General features: G+C 49.2%; 1 protein-coding gene across 2 annotated transcripts; it reads right to left on the bottom strand.

Annotated features, from left to right (window-relative positions):
• Positions 1-322: 322 nt before the first annotated feature.
• On the bottom strand, positions 323-12,085 carry C2 (complement C2). 2 transcript variants are annotated; one of them, XM_027525473.1, is made up of 18 exons: positions 11,930-12,076; positions 11,560-11,769; positions 10,796-10,981; positions 8,881-9,054; positions 8,699-8,800; positions 8,370-8,503; positions 7,155-7,293; positions 6,409-6,549; positions 5,529-5,618; positions 2,529-2,669; positions 2,310-2,404; positions 2,107-2,218; positions 1,824-1,989; positions 1,636-1,712; positions 1,412-1,503; positions 1,110-1,236; positions 902-951; positions 323-771 (listed from the first exon to the last, which is right to left on the bottom strand). In XM_027525473.1, the coding sequence occupies exons 1-18, from the start codon at positions 11,973-11,975 to the stop codon at positions 601-603; spliced, it is 2,253 nt and encodes a 750-aa protein (XP_027381274.1). In that variant the 5' UTR covers positions 11,976-12,076; the 3' UTR covers positions 323-600. The 2 variants fall into 2 exon arrangements, with proteins under 2 accessions (XP_027381274.1, XP_027381273.1); XM_027525472.1 differs by having other exon boundaries at positions 1,636-1,989; positions 11,930-12,085.
• Positions 12,086-16,374: the final 4,289 nt, after the last annotated feature.

The raw sequence follows: 16,374 nt of genomic DNA on the forward strand, positions 1-16,374 counted from the left end.
CCCCACTGAGCTGCCAATCAAGGAAACAGAAACTGCAAAAACTCCACCTTTGGCTCCCCAAGGTCCAGGACTCAGCCAGTCAACACCTCCTCTCCGCCCCTGGTCCTGTCCAACAAGCCCAGACCTCCCCTTGGGGACTAGATATAAGATCCACACTGCGCGCCGCCCCCCCTACCCCCTGCTGCTGACTCTGTTACGGAACAGAGTTCAGCCACTGTTTGTCCAGCAAGGTCTCTGACCTGCCTTCTTGGCGGTTCCTGGAATTATTCTGGCCTTTTTCTCCCCTCCCAGGCCAGCCCCTAGGCAGAGGCACAGACAAATGTGGGGATCACTGGCTTTTTATTAATTTCATAACTGGGTAATTTCCTATGTAAGGAGAAGGAGAGTGAGCCAAGTACAGCAGAGGGTGGGGTCAGCGCTGGCAGGAGCGCCGGGGATTCCCTAGTGTGGATGTGCCTCTGCCCCGGAATCCTGGAGGCGGGAATGTGTTCAAAGCAAGGAGTGCAGATGGGTCATGGAGGCTGAGGGTGGACATTCAGAGGTAGGAGACTGGAGAGACAGCAGGTCCTGGCAGGTCAGCAGAGGGCTCGGTGGCCAAGATTAGAGGGGCACAAAGTTCAGGATGCCCTCCAGATGCTGCCTGAGCCAGGGCTGCAGGCGGAAGAGGTTGATGTGGAAATCTCGCGGGACCTTGCCATGGGGCGCAGGTTTGCGGGAGTTCTTACTGGAGCTGCCACAGGGGTTGTAGAGACCCCAGCTCACCAGGCCCACCTAGAAGAGGGAAAGGTTGGAGTGGGGGGCTTCCCCTGTCCCAGCCCCAACCTCCTTAGGTCCTTCAAAGGTCTGCCTCATCCCCCAACAAGGCCAAGATCCCGTGACTCCAGTCCTGCAAACTTCTCACCTGAAAAAACCTGAGTCTCCGCTCAAGGAAAACTGCTCCTCCAGATTCTCCTACCAGAAAGGAGGGACAGAGACTGTCATCCTGCCAACCATCACCGCTGCATCAGGGCGTGCATGCTGGCCACAAGGGACATCGGTGGCCTTCCCCTGGGGAATCTGGACTCCAGGGTGGGGGTTGGGGATGGAAAGTGGGCGGAGGAGGGGCTCACCCTTGCAGGGACTGTCATCCCCCTGGGTCCCACTGCATAGGAACTGGTCTGTCACCACCTCTCTGACATCTGTCAGGTTGGGGAACGTGGTTTTGTCTTTGAGGACGACCTTGACACAGTTTGTCCACTGCAGGAGGGGCAGAAGAGGACACAAGGATGGAGTGAGCGAGCCCAGGGCAGGGCTTGCTAGGCCCAGGAGGAGGGATGACTTGGGGTCAGAGGTAGAAAGCAGCCAGAGCTAGGGGATACAGAGAGAAATCCCATCCCCACCCTCAACAGCATCCAGAACCTGAGACCCTCACCTCTGACCCTGTCTTGAGATTAATATTCAGCTTATCCCCGTTCAAAGCCACAAAATGAGCGGGAATGCTCACTTGGTTCAGAAGCTCCTTCTCTGCAGTCAAGGACAAGGATGTCAGTGCTGGTCCCTTTACCCAGCATCCTGACCTGGGGACTGCAGCACAGCCCACGATATCACCCCCCAAGCCTTGGTGCCAGTCCCTCCAGCACCGAGTCCAGCGCTCACCATGATCTCGGCAGGTACTGCCTGGGAGTTTCCGCAGAGCCAGGTTGGCCCCCACCGTGCAGGGGAGGCAGATGGGCCTGAGGAGAAGGGCCAGGGTCACAGAGGCCCATCCTTGGTGCCCCCTCTTCCAGGGCTCCCCAGGACACCCTCCCCTATAGAGGGTGCCCTCCCATCCCAGACCCCTGCACCTAGCATGGGTGGACATCTTCACTTTCTGGGTCAGCTTTAGCAAAGCAATGTCATCGCCATAGAACTCTGGGATTCCCTGACTCTTCTTGGAAAAGACATTGAAGCCTGGGGAGATCACTGCCTCCTCAATTTGGAATTCTTTGCTCCCCTGAAAGTTGGGATCCCCTGGAAACAAAGTAGCAGATTAGGCTGGACCAGGGCTCCTGAAGGGGCCAGAGGCTGGGAACAAGGGGTGGGAGCTCTGCCCAGGGGATCGGGAATCTGGTGCGGGCCCTTCCTTACCCACACTGACCCTCCACAGCGTGCGGTCCTCGGCATTGCGGAAGCAGTGAGCGGCTGTCAGGACCCACTGGTCGGAGATGAGGGCCCCCCGGCAGGTCTCCTGGCTCTTGGGCTGCAGGGGGACAGGTAATCTCAGGGACTGCTATGTCTCTGGCTCACGGCCGCACCTCTGGGATCCAAGCCCCATCCCTCTTTCTGTGTACCTTAATAGTGACGTGCCAGGGTGTCCTCTCCTGGGCAGAGGCATTGGCAGACATGTTCCCTACCCCACAGATGGGGTCTGTGAGCTGGGAGACATCTGTGGGTGTGAGGAGCAGATGGTGAAGGAGGCCGGTGAGGGGCAATGTGAGCAGGTGCCATCCAGGGACCCTCAGCTGGCTCCACACTGGCCACCCCCTCCAGAGAGGGGGAAGTGCACTCACCCAGCATGTGCTCGAAGACCTGGCTCAGCGCCTGTACATCCTTCAGAATGAAGGCGTGCCTCTCGCCGTCCTTCTTGGACCCCAGGTTATTCAGTTCTTTCCAGTCCACGTGTAGGCTGCCCACACCGATGGCATAGATGTCTGAGGGGGAGGGAATTAGCAGAATCTCACAGTGAGTGGCTATCCCGCAGCACAGGAAGCTGTAGCTGGGAACTCGCTGTGTCCCACGAAGCCCTACGTGAGCGGGATGCCCTCCCCTCTCCTCCACTACCTATTTGACCTCATTTCCTACCACTCCTCCCCTTCAGTCTCTTCCAGTCACACAACCTCTTGAAGTTCCTGAAATACACTCCCACCTCAGGGCCTTTGCACGAGCTTTGTCCCTGCCTGGTTCATTCCTACCCCAGGCTTCCCACATGCCTCACTCTCTTACATTTCTAAGCTTTGATTCAAATGTCACCATCGCAGGAGGCCTGCTGTGGCCTCCTTGTGTAAAACTGCAATGACGCAGACATCTCGATTTCTTTTCTGCTTAACTTTATACCTTAGTGCATGTCACCCTCTACTGTGCCATATGGCTTCCTTATTTATTTTCTGTAATGCCTGGAGTGGGTAGAATTATGTCTTCTCGAAAGGTATGTTCAGGTCCTAACCTCCAGGACCTGTGAATATGCTCATATATATTTGGAAATAGTGTCCTTGCAGATACAATCAGTTAAAGTGAAGTCTCGCTGGATGGGGGAAGGGAGGGAAAGACGAATCTGACACCTTTACAAGAATGTGGAAATCCAAATGCCAACACGGAGAACCATGTGACATCACAGAGATACCTTCAGGGAAGACAGTGATGTGAAGAGAGGCAGAGATTGGGTAATCCTGTCTTCCCTGGTGGCTCAGAAGTTAAAGTGTCTGCCTGCAATGTGGGAGACCTGGGTTCGATCCCTGGGTCGGGAAAATCCCCTGGAGAAGGAAATGGCAACCCACTCCAGTATTCTTGCCTGGAGAATCCCATGGACGGAGGAGTCTGGTGGGCTACAGTCCACGGGGTCGCAAAGAGTCAGACACGACTGAGTGAGCGACTTAACCCCAAGCTAAGGAATGCCTGGGGCCACCTGAAGTTGGACAAGGTAAGGAAGGATTCTCGGAGGTTCTGGCTGGAGCACGGCCCTGTTGATGCCTTGATTTTGGACTTCCTACTTCCTGAGCATGAGAGAATACGTCTCTGTTGTTTCAAGCCACCCAAATTTGTACCCTTTGTTGCCACAGCCCTAAGAAACTAATATATCACCCCCTTCCAGAACGACAGCCCCACGAAACAGGCATTTTCCTCTGTTTGTTTACAGCTGTATTCTTAGAGTGGTGCTTGGCCCAAAACAGGCTCTCGGTGAGGACTTTTAAATGAATAAATGAATGAAAAAGAACTCATGATGTAGCATGGAGGCGCAGCTTCAGATCTAGTCATCCTCTACAAAATGCTGGCTCTGGGAGAAGGGCTTGAAGCCACCTCTTCCCATTGGAGGACCTGGATCCACACGACCATCCACACCAACCTCTGAGCCAGTGTGGGTGCCAGTTAGAACTGCCCCAGGGTGGCCACCAAGTCTAGCCTTCTCCCACCCTTTATACCCCTCATAGTCCTTTTATGCAGTTACAGTGGGAGCTGGACGATTATCACGTCCCATGTGTTTTCGCTGAAGAATTGATGCTTTTGAACTGTGGTGTTGGAGAAGACTCTTGAGAGTCCCTGGGACTGCAAGGAGATCCAACCAGTCAATCCTAAAGGAAATCAGTCCTAAATATTCATTGGAAGGACTGAACCTGAAGCTCCAATACTTTGGCAGCTTGATTCAAAGAGCCGACTCTTTGGAAAAGACCCCGATGCTGGGAAAGATTGAGGGTAGGAGGAGAAGGGGACAACAGAGGATGAAATAGTTGGATAGCATCACCAACTCAATGGACATGAGTTTGAGCAAACTCCAGGAGATGGTGAAGGACAGAGAAGCCTGGCATGCTGCAGTCCACAGTGTTGCAAAGAGTCGGACAGAACTGAGTGACTGAACAATAGCAATGTGTTTTCTCTATTTCCCTGAGGTTCCTGCCTCTTTTTAAGAAGGTGTTTTCAAGCATTTAACTCTGGCCCAGTGATGCTAAGGAGTTAGGGAGTGAAGTTTGGATTTTGCCTTCCTTAGCAAGGGTTTTCCCAAAGAAATCTGCTTACCCTCGAGGGGCAGGTGGAGTGGGTGGCATGAGCAGAAAAGAGAGAACCCAAGGGGGAAGTAAAACTTGGGACCTCAAAACAAGCTGCTACCCCTTATCTGAAGCACTTCTCTTTGAAGTTCTTTTCTGGTCAAAGGTGAGAGCAATTTTTGTTTATCTGAATTAGAGGAACTGTTGTTTTAGAGACTGCAACTGCCAAAGCCTTAGTTAACTGCACTGATGGAGAAAAGGCCAGAGACAGTCCCCACAAGGATTCCAGACCTTTTCTTCCTGGAGAGGTTTGTGGAACAAAAGCTGGTGAATGAAAACGACATTGACGTGAGTTTCTCTGTACCAGATAATGTTTGAGCACTTGCCCTTACTGGCCTGAGGTAGGTCCTTGTCCTGTATCCTCCTTACAAGTAAAGAAATGACCCACGGTCACAGCCAGTCAAAGATGAACCCAAGGTTGAAACTACAAACTCAAGGTTTGTAGTTTGACTACAAACTCTTCAGTGTGATCCTTGGCTGACTGCATACAGAACAACACAGCCTGGGGTCTCAATAGAAATACAGCCTAGGACTTCCCCAGCAGTCGAGTGGTTAAGACTCTGCGCTTCTACTGCAGGGGGTGTGGGTTTGATCCCTGGTCAAGATACTAAGATCCCTCATGCTGTGTACAGTGCAACCCCCAAAAAAAATGAAATGCAGAGAAATATAGCCAAGATGCTGAAACTCCTGGCTATGGGCCTTGGGTCCTCTGCAAAGAGCACAGATTGTGGCAGGGCGGGGGCAGAGGCTCACCCAGATAGTCTTTCCTCTTCTGGTTGATGTTCAAGACTTCTTTGATATTGTCAACAGCCACCTTGGGAGAGCCGCCCATGTTGGACTTTCCTGGATCAAGGAGGGAAAAGAATTGTTCATTAAGATGGATGCAGCACGATCCCCTCAGCCCTGGAGAAGTAGGGAGGCATTCATCCTGGGAGCCTCAACACTTACACTCCCTGCTGGAGTTTCGAGATACATTCTTCACAGAAATTCTTTAGCACTGGGTCAGGGGCATCTTTATACTTTATCTCATTTGATTCTCATGCAGCCCCTGTAAGTGTGGGTCTCCTCATGTTATATATACGAAATTTGATTTCTAGAGGAGCTGTGTGATTTGGGCAAAATTAAGATAAATGGCAGAGCCCTGATCCACTACCCAATCTGCCTTTCATCCATGGACCTCAACATCACTGCTGCACACGTCCCACCCAACTCCCTCTAGGTGACCTCCCGGGTGGCAACAACGAACACATGATCATAAAGCACTTTTACACAAAGTACTTATTGCTCTTCGTAAAAATTGTGTAAGGGGACTTTCCTGCGGACCAACGGTTAAGACTCTGCACTTCCACTGCCAGGGGTTCAGGTTTGATCCCTGGTCGGAGAACTAAGATCCATATGCCATGCGGTGCAGCCAAAAAATAAACAAATAAACTATACACAGAAAAGAGGGCAGCTTCCATTATCAGTAATCGTCGTGGTTGTAATTACCATCATCGTCAACATTGTTTCTACTTTAGAAATAAGAAACCAAGGCCTGACATGGCAGAGGGAGAACCAGAAGGCAGGTCTTCTGATCCCACATTGCTGCTCCTTCCACGGTGCCAGGCTCACTGACAGAGACAACAATACCTACCATCTGTCAGAAGGATGATGGCATGTCGGATTTCCTGCCAGGCTCCTGGGTTCATATGGGGTCGATTCATTTGGTTATTCATCATTATATAGACAGCGTGGAGGGCCTCGTAGATGTTGGTCCCAGTTCCATTTTCATGGTCTGGAATATGTGAAGATGAAAAGCTCTCTTAGAAACTTTCCACTTACCACCTGGGAGAAGGGAATCACTTTATTTTCTCCAAACACTGGAAATGCAATTATCAATTGATTTGATAAAGACAGACCTTTGATATTCAGTTAGAGATTTGGCATCATTGCCCGTTCAAATATTTCAAACCTTTCCCTTTAGAAATGCTCATTGCACAACAGCACTAAAGGTCATTCTAAAAGCCCAGGATTTGAAGATGGGGTTCCCAAAGAAAGTGGATTGTTTCAACCAGCTGCTACCTACCACCCAGGTAGTTTCATAATGACATGAGGAGACTATGAAAACCAGACCATGTGGTTCAGGGAGGAGCTGAAGACCTGCACGATGCTTTTGGACACATAGCACATGTGAACAAGCCAGGTGTTGGTAGGAGCTGCAACTCCCCAACCATGAGCCTGACTTGGAAGCCACCCCAATCTAAGGAACCTTAGGCCCAGAACCCTGGGACCTGAATGCCACCAAGAGGCCTCTCTCTGGAACTTGTCTAGAATCTCTGCAGGCACAAAGAGCCCATCCTCTACTGCCACTCCCATCACCTTCATTTGATGGCATCATACCTTTATAGTTGATATTTCTCAGACTGTTCTCCACTTCAGTCACATCCCGGGATCTGTCTTCCAAGACAGACATGATGATTTTGGGCTTTGATGCAAAAGTGATGATGGCGACACTAACCTTGATCTCAAAGCTGAAGATCTGTGAAGGGCAAGTGAGAGGGTGAAGGGCCCCCAGACCAAAAAAAAGATGGTAAGAGAGCCAGCAATGGGCCCTGGAGGAGACAGAGAGCCTAGACAGAGATCGACAGAGTCAAGGCTCATGGAGAATCCCTTCCTGGGAGGTGGCTGCTTAAGGAAGCCAGGAAACTGACAGTTGTTGGTCCTCTCCTCTGTTTGACAGGTTCACTCTGCATTTAATCCTCATATCAATGATGTGAGGGGTCGTGATGGTCCCTATTATACAGACGAGGATGCTGAGACTTGTTGCCTTGCCCCCGATCACACCACTGGTGAAAGATGGAGGAAGAATTCAAACCTATCGGCACTTGCCTGTAGCATTTTATAGCCTTGTGGCTTAGTGGCTTACTTAACTTTACATCTGAAGAGAGAAACTAAGGAGCACAAAAGCTGCCTTCTTTCCAATGGAGCAGGGAGGGAAAACACATAACTACAAAAACTATGGTGAAAAGCATAATTCCCAAGCAAAGTCCTGGCAAGAAATGTAAACCAGGGGTTTCCAAACTCTTCTGTTCATGCATTCCATCAGCAGAAACATTCTGAGCACATACCTCAATATAGGTATATATATTTATAAAGTATACTTATAAAGTGTATCATTGTTCAGATATATTGTACACATTTTAAAACGTATGGAAAAGAGTGAAATTTTAAAAGGAAACTATTAAGTTCTTCATCTCAGTTAAATTACAGTTATTCCACATGATTACTAGTATTTTTCTGCCACACACACCCCCACAGACTGTTTTGGGTACCCCTTCGTGAAGATCACTGTTCTAGAATTCCTGAAAAGAGGGATCTCAGCCTCGTTCATCTTTGTGGTCTCCCAGGAGCCAGAATAGTGGTTGACATATAGTAGGTACCCCAACAGTGTTTGTGGAATGAAAAATAGTATCCTCTAAATTCATGATCCATAGCATGTGTATAATCTGGGAAGACTTCTTGGAGGAAGTGGGTTGCAAATGGGATTCTGAGAAGGGAAGGAGACAGAGACAGTGCAGGAAGGCAGCCGATATCCGCAGGCTCCTATTTCCTGACCCTGTCCACCATGCGGGAGGCGCTGTCCTTGAAGATTTCAAAGTCATCTTTGGACACACTCTGAGAGGCGTCCAGGAGCAGGTAGAGGTTCAGGTGACCGGAACGCTGGATTTGTATTTTGCGGCCCAAGTTTTCTGGGAGAAATGTGAAAGGGGGGAGATTCAGACCTCCACCGCTCACCTGCTCTCTAGCCAAGGCGATCAAACCCCTCTGCCTCGCCTCTAGTCAACTCAGCCCCAGTGAGCCCACAGGAGGCTCCTGCCCCGCCCCCAAGCTTGCCCCGCCCCTGCTCCCGCCCCGCCCCTGCCACGCCCGCCTCAAGCACTCACGTTTCTTCTTCTGCTGGATGGGATTGGTGGTTGCAAGTAAGTGGGAGAAGGAGGTGCCCAGGGCGGGGGCCACATCCTCAGGAAAGTCGTAGGAGTAGGGCTCTGTGGGGAGAGCCGATGGGGTCAGCTGGGCCCGGGGGTCGGGGCCCAGCAGTGTCCGCAGGGTCAGAGCTGCTACTCACGGCGGCAGATGGCCTCCGTCCCACTCCAGACCCCGTCGTCCTGGCACTCGCGCTCCGCAGACCCTGTCAGCACCAGATTCGAGGAGCAGCGGTATCTGACCTTGTCCCCAAGGCCGAAGCGAGACCCGGTCCGCACTGCACCCACGGAAATGCCCGGGTTGGGGCAGTGACTGGCTGCAAAGAACAAAGGAAGATGGAGGTGAACAGGGACTCGCCTCCTCAGCCTCCGGACTCCGGACCTGGCTGGCCCACCCTCTCCTAGGCTCTTCCTCCTCTGGAAACCCTCAGAGCCTCTGCGGGTCCCTTGGCCTCTCCCTTGGGAGACATCATACCTGTGCTTCCCAGGGGTGCAGATGGAAAAACCTGAAGTAGGGGAAAGGTTTAGAACTCTGTGGCCTCAATGGCCACCTAAAACATCCCAATCCCAACCCAGGGTCTCTGCTAGTACCATACCAGAACCTCAGGGAAGACGGCGGCTAAAGAGCCTACCCCTCCACAGAGAATATTTGCAAACAGTGAGACATCACTACACACCCACCAGAACTGTTAAAACTAAAAAGATGGGCAATTCCAGGTGTCAGAGGACAACCAGAGCTGCTGATCTATCGAGAAACTGTTTGCAGCCTCTACTAAAAGAAAACAGATGCCAACCTGTGACCCAGTAACTCCACTCCCAGATAATATACTCGAGAGATAAATGTCTAGTGCACCAAAAGTCACATATAAGTGTGTTCATAGAGCTTTACTCACAATAATCAAAAACTAGAAGTAGCCAAATGCTCGCCAACAAGAGTGCATAGATAAACTGTAGTATGTAATGGAACTACACAGCATAAAAAAAATAACAAACTGCTGATACACAGGGAAACATCGATAGATCTCCCAGGCAGAATGTGGAATAAAGGAAACCAGATGTGAAAGAGCACAGTCTGTCTGATTCCACTTGTATGAGGTGTAAGAATAAGCTAAACGAATCTATGGAGATACAAGTCAGGAGAAGGTTACCTTGTGGAAGGGGACAGGAGGGAGCCTCTTGAGATGATGAATACTTGGTTTTGGTGAATACTTAAAATCTGTACACTTTAGATAGATTCAACCTCAATTTTCAAGTGAATTATATTTATGTTTGAATAAATGGCTGTTGTCAAAGAATCAAGGCTATGACTGGAAAGCCAGCAGCTGGGCTCCAGGTGAGGATACAGTCCTACCGCCTTGTGACCTCTGAGTCCTCTGTATTATGTATTTAGAATTGTGATCTAGGAAGCTCCTAAAACCTACAGGCAAACGTAGCTCCAGGGAATCCCAGGAACCCCACTTCTGTCAAGCAGCACCCCCCTGCCCTAAATCTTTCACAAGGGCAGTAATGACCATAACAAAAGTATATGTGGTGTCAGCAGATTCCAGGAGCTGTTTCACAGGCAACTCATCTGATCCAGATGGCAACCCCCTGCAGTCAGTACTCTCACCATCTCCATTTTACAGGTGTGAAAACTGAGGCACAGAGAGGTTAAATAACCTCCCCAAAGGCTGTCAAAATCAAAGCTGGGCTTGGAACTCAGACTGGCTCCACAGGCAAGGCAGCTGAGCACAGCACTTGATTGCCTTCATCACATCCTCCCTGCAACAGCCCAGGGGGAGCAGGTACCAGCCTGGCTTGGAGGCATTGGGAAAAGGTAGACAGAGCATTTGCAGCCTTGATGCTGGACCCAAACCTTAGCACCGACTTCCTTGAGCCAGGAGCCTAACAGGCTGGAGATGTGCGACTATAGACCTCAATTGACCAAAATCTAGGATTATGATTTTAGCACCAGAAACACCTGGTCCCTGACCCCACACATGCTCCCTGGGCACATAGCTGGCTCCAGGGCTCCTGGGAGACCCCTGCCCCCATGCAGCCATGGGTCAGGACACTCACCACCATTGTCACACACGGCCGTCTCGCCATCCCACATGCCGTTGGGCCGACACTGCCGAACAGCTGAGCCCCGCAGGGTGAAGCCATCCTCACATTCAAAGCTCAGGTTGCCGCCCACTGGGTGGGACCCCAGCCGTGGGATGTACACACCGTTCTCAAAGGAAACAGGGGCTGGACAGCGAACAGCTGGAGGGAGAGAAGGGGATGATAATACAGGGATGGAGGGATGACACCTGGACTGGACACCAAAGTGGGTGATATTCAGCTTGGAGGCATGGCAAGAGCCAGCTGCTTGTCAAAATATTAGGTGGATACCTGTAAAATTGCTACTTTTGACAATTGGTTGAATATTAGCAATTTCACATAGTTCAATCTAATAGATTTAAAAACAGTTACTTCTCTCAGCCCCATGAGGACTATGACCACCCCAGTCCCTCCCTTGGTGTTCTCCAATGTCCCAGGAGTGGGTAATAGAGGGGTGACATGCGGCAAAACAGAGGACGCCAGGACCATTCAGCATCCGTTCTGAACGGTCAGTACCATGTGGCAAATTGTCAAACCTCTAAACATCATCCTTGGCTTTAGTACCCCACAATCTCCATCATAGCCTGCCTCCAACGCCTTGCTGTGGGCAGTAGACATTTCCTTGCTATTTTGAAAAGCCCTGTGGAAAAGGAGCTTTGCCACCCCTTGAGTCACATTAAGCCCCATGCTGAGTAAACTAAATAGGAGTCCCCAGGGTGGCCACTGGCAGGGAGCCTCACGTTTGCAAATTGCCTTTGTCGACCGAGTGGATCTCGGGATTTGCCACTGTCCGTTGCTCTTGCACAGCCTTGTCACCACAGGGTATGGGTAATGGCCCAGGGGGCAGGAGTAGGTGAGGATACTCCCAGGGTTCCAGCCGTTGCTGAGGGTGAAACTGCCACCAGAGATATTCACGTTCTTGGGGCAGGAAAGCGCGGCTGTAGCCAAACCTGCAGGCATGGGAACACGACTCAGAAATGCAGCAGAGAAGGAAGGCACGGATTAGAAAAGGAAAGCAGAAGGGGCTGTCCATTTCACACGTGGAAACTCAGTCTGGTGGCACCAGCCCAGCCCCACAGGACCCCAGCATCCCCTCTCCTCTGCTCCTACCTGGGTACAGGGGCAGCAGGCAAAGTACGGCCATCAGTGGGTCCATGGTGTCTACCTCAGGGGCAGGGACAGGCAGAGAACCAGGAGAGGGAAAAGGTCATCTGACTTCCCGAAAACCAGAGCTGGCTCAGCAGCTGCTTCATCTGCTGCCAGAGAAAGAAAACTAGGGAGTGGCAAGGGGGAATGTTCCTTTGTTGGGGGTGGGGAAGGGGGTAACATAATCAGGGATTGGGGGCTGAGCTGAGGGGGTGAAAGTTGGCCCTGTCTCCCTAGTCTCCACACATCCCTAGAGTCAGTCGATCTGCACCACAGGCGATGCCCACTGCTCCCCCACCGCCGCTGCCTCTCAGACACACGTGCCCACACACTCCTACATGAATAGTCAAAGCACACAAACCAACTGAGATTGCAAAACATTTTATTTAAGTAAAGTTTCGGTTTTCTTTTGGGTTTTCCCAAGTGGATGTTACGAATACTTCCTCAGAGCCTAGGTTAATATTGTCTTCTTCAACATAAGCCCCCAAGGGATTACACTAATTGTCTTAAAAATTCTTGATACCTAGGAGGATTCACCATCTTTTTCTTCCCTTAGGGATAAAAATGAAATCAACACTTAGAGACAAGAAAAAGGTTGAGAACAGTTTTAAGGAAAGTCCAGTAGATAAAAATTCCCTAACTTATAAAAAATAATTCTGGGTTGATTATTCAAAGAAGTGAAAATATTTTTAGAGTTGGAATGTGCCTTTAAATTGCAATGTGCATGGGACTTCCCTGGTAGTCCAGTGGTTGAAAATCTGCCTTCCAGTGCGGGGGACTTGGGTTCGATCCCTTGTGGAGGAACTAAGATCACACATGCCACAGGGCAACTAAGCTTGCCACCACAACTACTGAGCCCACATGCCTCAGTGGAGACTTGATGCAGCCAAAAAATAAATAAAATTAAAAGCAAAAGAAAAAGATTAAATTACCAGCCATTAAGAAAAATAAAATTTTTAATTACAATGTGCATTTTGTAACTCTGAGCTACTGCGTTAGCCTCCCCATCCCACAGAAGTCTTTAATATTCATCAAACAATGGGTACGTGCTAAGTAGCTTCAGTCGTGTGCGACTCTTTGGAACCCCAGGGATCAAACTCGCATCTCTTAAGTCTCCTGCATTGGCAGGCAGGTTCTTTGCCACTGGCACCACCTGTTTAATAACATAATGAATGTCTTCAGAACTGAGAACACTACATTTAATATCACTTGGCTTACAAGGAGTAATTCCCTTATAGACAAGAGGTGTGTATCATTGCAAATTTCAAGTCACTGATATACCTCCTTTCCTCTGAAACATCTTCAAACTCATCCCACTTTTTGAGCTCCTTTGAGTAGAGGAGCACAACAGCGTCGGAACTGGTGGAGCTGACAGAGAAACAATAGTTGAATGAACTGGAAGAATGTGGGGTGTAAGTATAATAATAAGATTAGTCAAAGATGAAGATGAAACATCTCTGAAGTGATCATTTAAGTTCATAAAAACTCTTTTGATTTACAAATAACTTCTCAGAAATGCACGTACACAAGTGAACACTGTGAATACACAAAATCAGTTCCTTGGACAAAATTGACTGAATGCAGGAACACCCCTGGTGTTGCAGTCCCAAAACTGCTGCTGTGACCGAGCTGCAGGTGCTCCCTCTGTACCCAGTGCCTGCTCTCCCTCCTCCTACAGTAAGAGACGTTTAGCAGGACATACAGTCACCCAGCTAAAGACTACATTTTCCAACTTCCCTTGCAGCTAGTGTCCTGGTGACAAGATTCTGGCAATAGAATGTGAGTACAACTGATGTGTGTAACTTCCAAGTAAAAGGCGAGAATTCTCCCCATGCCGACCCCCATTCCCATGGGCAGGAATATGAACCTGATGGTGATTCAAGAGCAATATCCTGGGGATAATAGAGTCAACAGATAGAGGAGCCTGGATCTCTGACACTGTGTTGATGTTATACCAGTTCTGCTGACCTGCTCAGATTTTTACGAGAGAAAAAAATTACTTTCAGAGTCATAAGTATTAGAGATGTTCTGGCTTTGTCTCCTTTCTATCATGTAGTAGGTTTGAACTTCCCCATCCACTTGCTTTGACCAGTGAAACATGACTGTAAATGACATGTACCACTTCTAGATTCCCTGGTGGCCCAGACGGTAAAGAATCTGCCTGAAATGCAGGAAACCTAGGTTCGATCCCTGGGTCAGGAAGATCCCCTGGAGAAGGGAATGGCTACCCACTCCACTATTCTTGCCTGGAGAATTCCATGGACAGAGCCTGGCGGGCTACAGTCCATAGGGTTGCAAAGAGTCAGACATGACTGAGCAACTAACACTTCACTTCTAGATGAAAGTTTTGTAAGCCTGTACAGTCTTCCTCATGCTCTTTCCCTCTTCATGGCAGTGTTTGAGAAGATTGCTCTATCAGCCTAGACCCCTGGGTAACACCCAGAGCAGAACCCATGCTGACCCTTGGCAGATAGGCAATGTGAGCAAAAAAATAAACCCTTGTTGTGTTAACCCACTGCATTACCACTGCAGTAGGGAAAAAGATGCCCCCCGCTAATTTAGGGGCTTAAAGAAATGATTTCTTGTTTCTCATGATTCTGCGGATTGGCCACATGGTTCTGGCCTGGGCTCACACTCACAACTGCAGTCAGCTGAGGGCTGAGTTTAGCGGGTAACAGCAGAACCCGTGGCCTATCACCCATCGCCCCTCACAGCATGGCAGTCTCAGAACAGCATTACAAGAGATCCAGAGCACACATTGCGAGGTCTCTTGAGACCTACCCTCAGAAGTCACAAGACATCACTTCCACCACATCCCATTGGTCACAGCAGATCACGAGGTTATCCCAGGTTTACAAGTGGGGGAAACTTCACCTCTTGATGTGAGGAGTGGCAAAATCATCTTGCAAAGAAGCATGCACACTGGAATAAGAGAGATTTGGGGCCATATTTTGCAAACCACTGTGGCAATGAAGATTAGGGGGTTGTTTATTATCAGGACATCATGAATCCTCACTCTGAATACTTAAACCACTGAGTTATGGGTGCCTCTTAAAGCTGCTGCTATGGACTGAATTAGAGCCCCTCCCCCCAAAATGTGTATGTTTAACACCTTACCCCCAATGTAACTATATTTGGAGATGACATGGCCTGTAAAGAGGTAATGTGTGTTAAATGAGATCATAAGGATGAGACCCTGATCCAATAGGCTTAAGTCCTTAAAGAGACACCAGAGAATTTTTCCCCCTCCCTCCTTCTGCTCTCCCTTCCTCCTTTTCTTCTCTCTCTCTCTCCACACACGTATATCCCTCCTGCCCTCGTGCAAAGAACTGCCTACAAACCAGGAAGAGAGCTATTACCAGAAACTGACCATCGTGGCACCTTGATCTCTGGAACTATGAGAAGATAAATTTTTGTTTAAGCCACCCAGTCTGTGGGGTTTTTTTTATTTGTTTATTTTATGGCAGCCCAGGCAGAAAAATATTGATACATCCGCCTAGCTCGTATATAATAGCTGTCTTGAAAAGAAAGGCCCTTTCTTTCATGAGTTTCTCTCAGTATTTGTTGAGTTAAATAAACTCTTCAGAATGTATCAGAATCTACTCTCCCTTCTTTCTTAAGTCATAAAGCTCACAAGTTTTTCACTGGACCCATGGAGTATGCTTTTGAGAAAGGAGTGTGCTCCTCAATTTTTATCTTCTACTTCCCACCCACTGGAATACAGGCAGGCTAGTGGAAATCTGAACAGCCACCCTAGACCACAAAGTGGAAGTCATGTTGATAATGAGGGAGGAACAAAGCTCTAGAAATCTTGCCCCCTGGTCCTCTAGGGCTCTCATAAGTGCCCCAGAACTCATGCTCAGACCATTTAAGCCAGTGTTATTCTAGCTTTTGTTTCTGCAACAAAACCTTTACCTAACCAATATTCTTAGCCAGAAATCAGGATGGGAGCCAAAGGCAACACCCAGGGACATGTGTTTATCAGGGCATAATATAAACTGTTGTAATAAAGACACTCCAAAATATAGTGACTTAAATAAGATAGAAGTTTACTTCTCTCTCAAATAAGAACCTCACTGTAAGCAGACAAGGTGATATGGAAAGGGTGGCCCTGGCTGGCAGGACAGGATTGCTCATCAGGATCATTCAGGACCCCATGCTCCTTCCATCTCATGGCTCTGCCATAACCACTGATAACTGTTCTTGTCTGTGTGCTTGAAACAGATTTCCATCAAGTCTGCATTCCAGCTCTAAAGAAGTGCATGAAAGAAGTAGGGGGCAAGTAACAACGTGGAAATTCACCCAGCTCTTCCACTCATAGTCCATTGGCCAAAACTCGGTTAAATGGGAGGCTGGGAAATGTGGCCTCTGGTTTGTCTATCACGAGCTCAGCTAGAACTCTGATACTA

The sequence above is a fragment of the Bos indicus x Bos taurus genome, chromosome 23 (assembly GCF_003369695.1).
Source record: "Bos indicus x Bos taurus breed Angus x Brahman F1 hybrid chromosome 23, Bos_hybrid_MaternalHap_v2.0, whole genome shotgun sequence".
In the NCBI taxonomy this organism is placed as follows: Eukaryota; Metazoa; Chordata; class Mammalia; order Artiodactyla; family Bovidae; genus Bos; species Bos indicus x Bos taurus.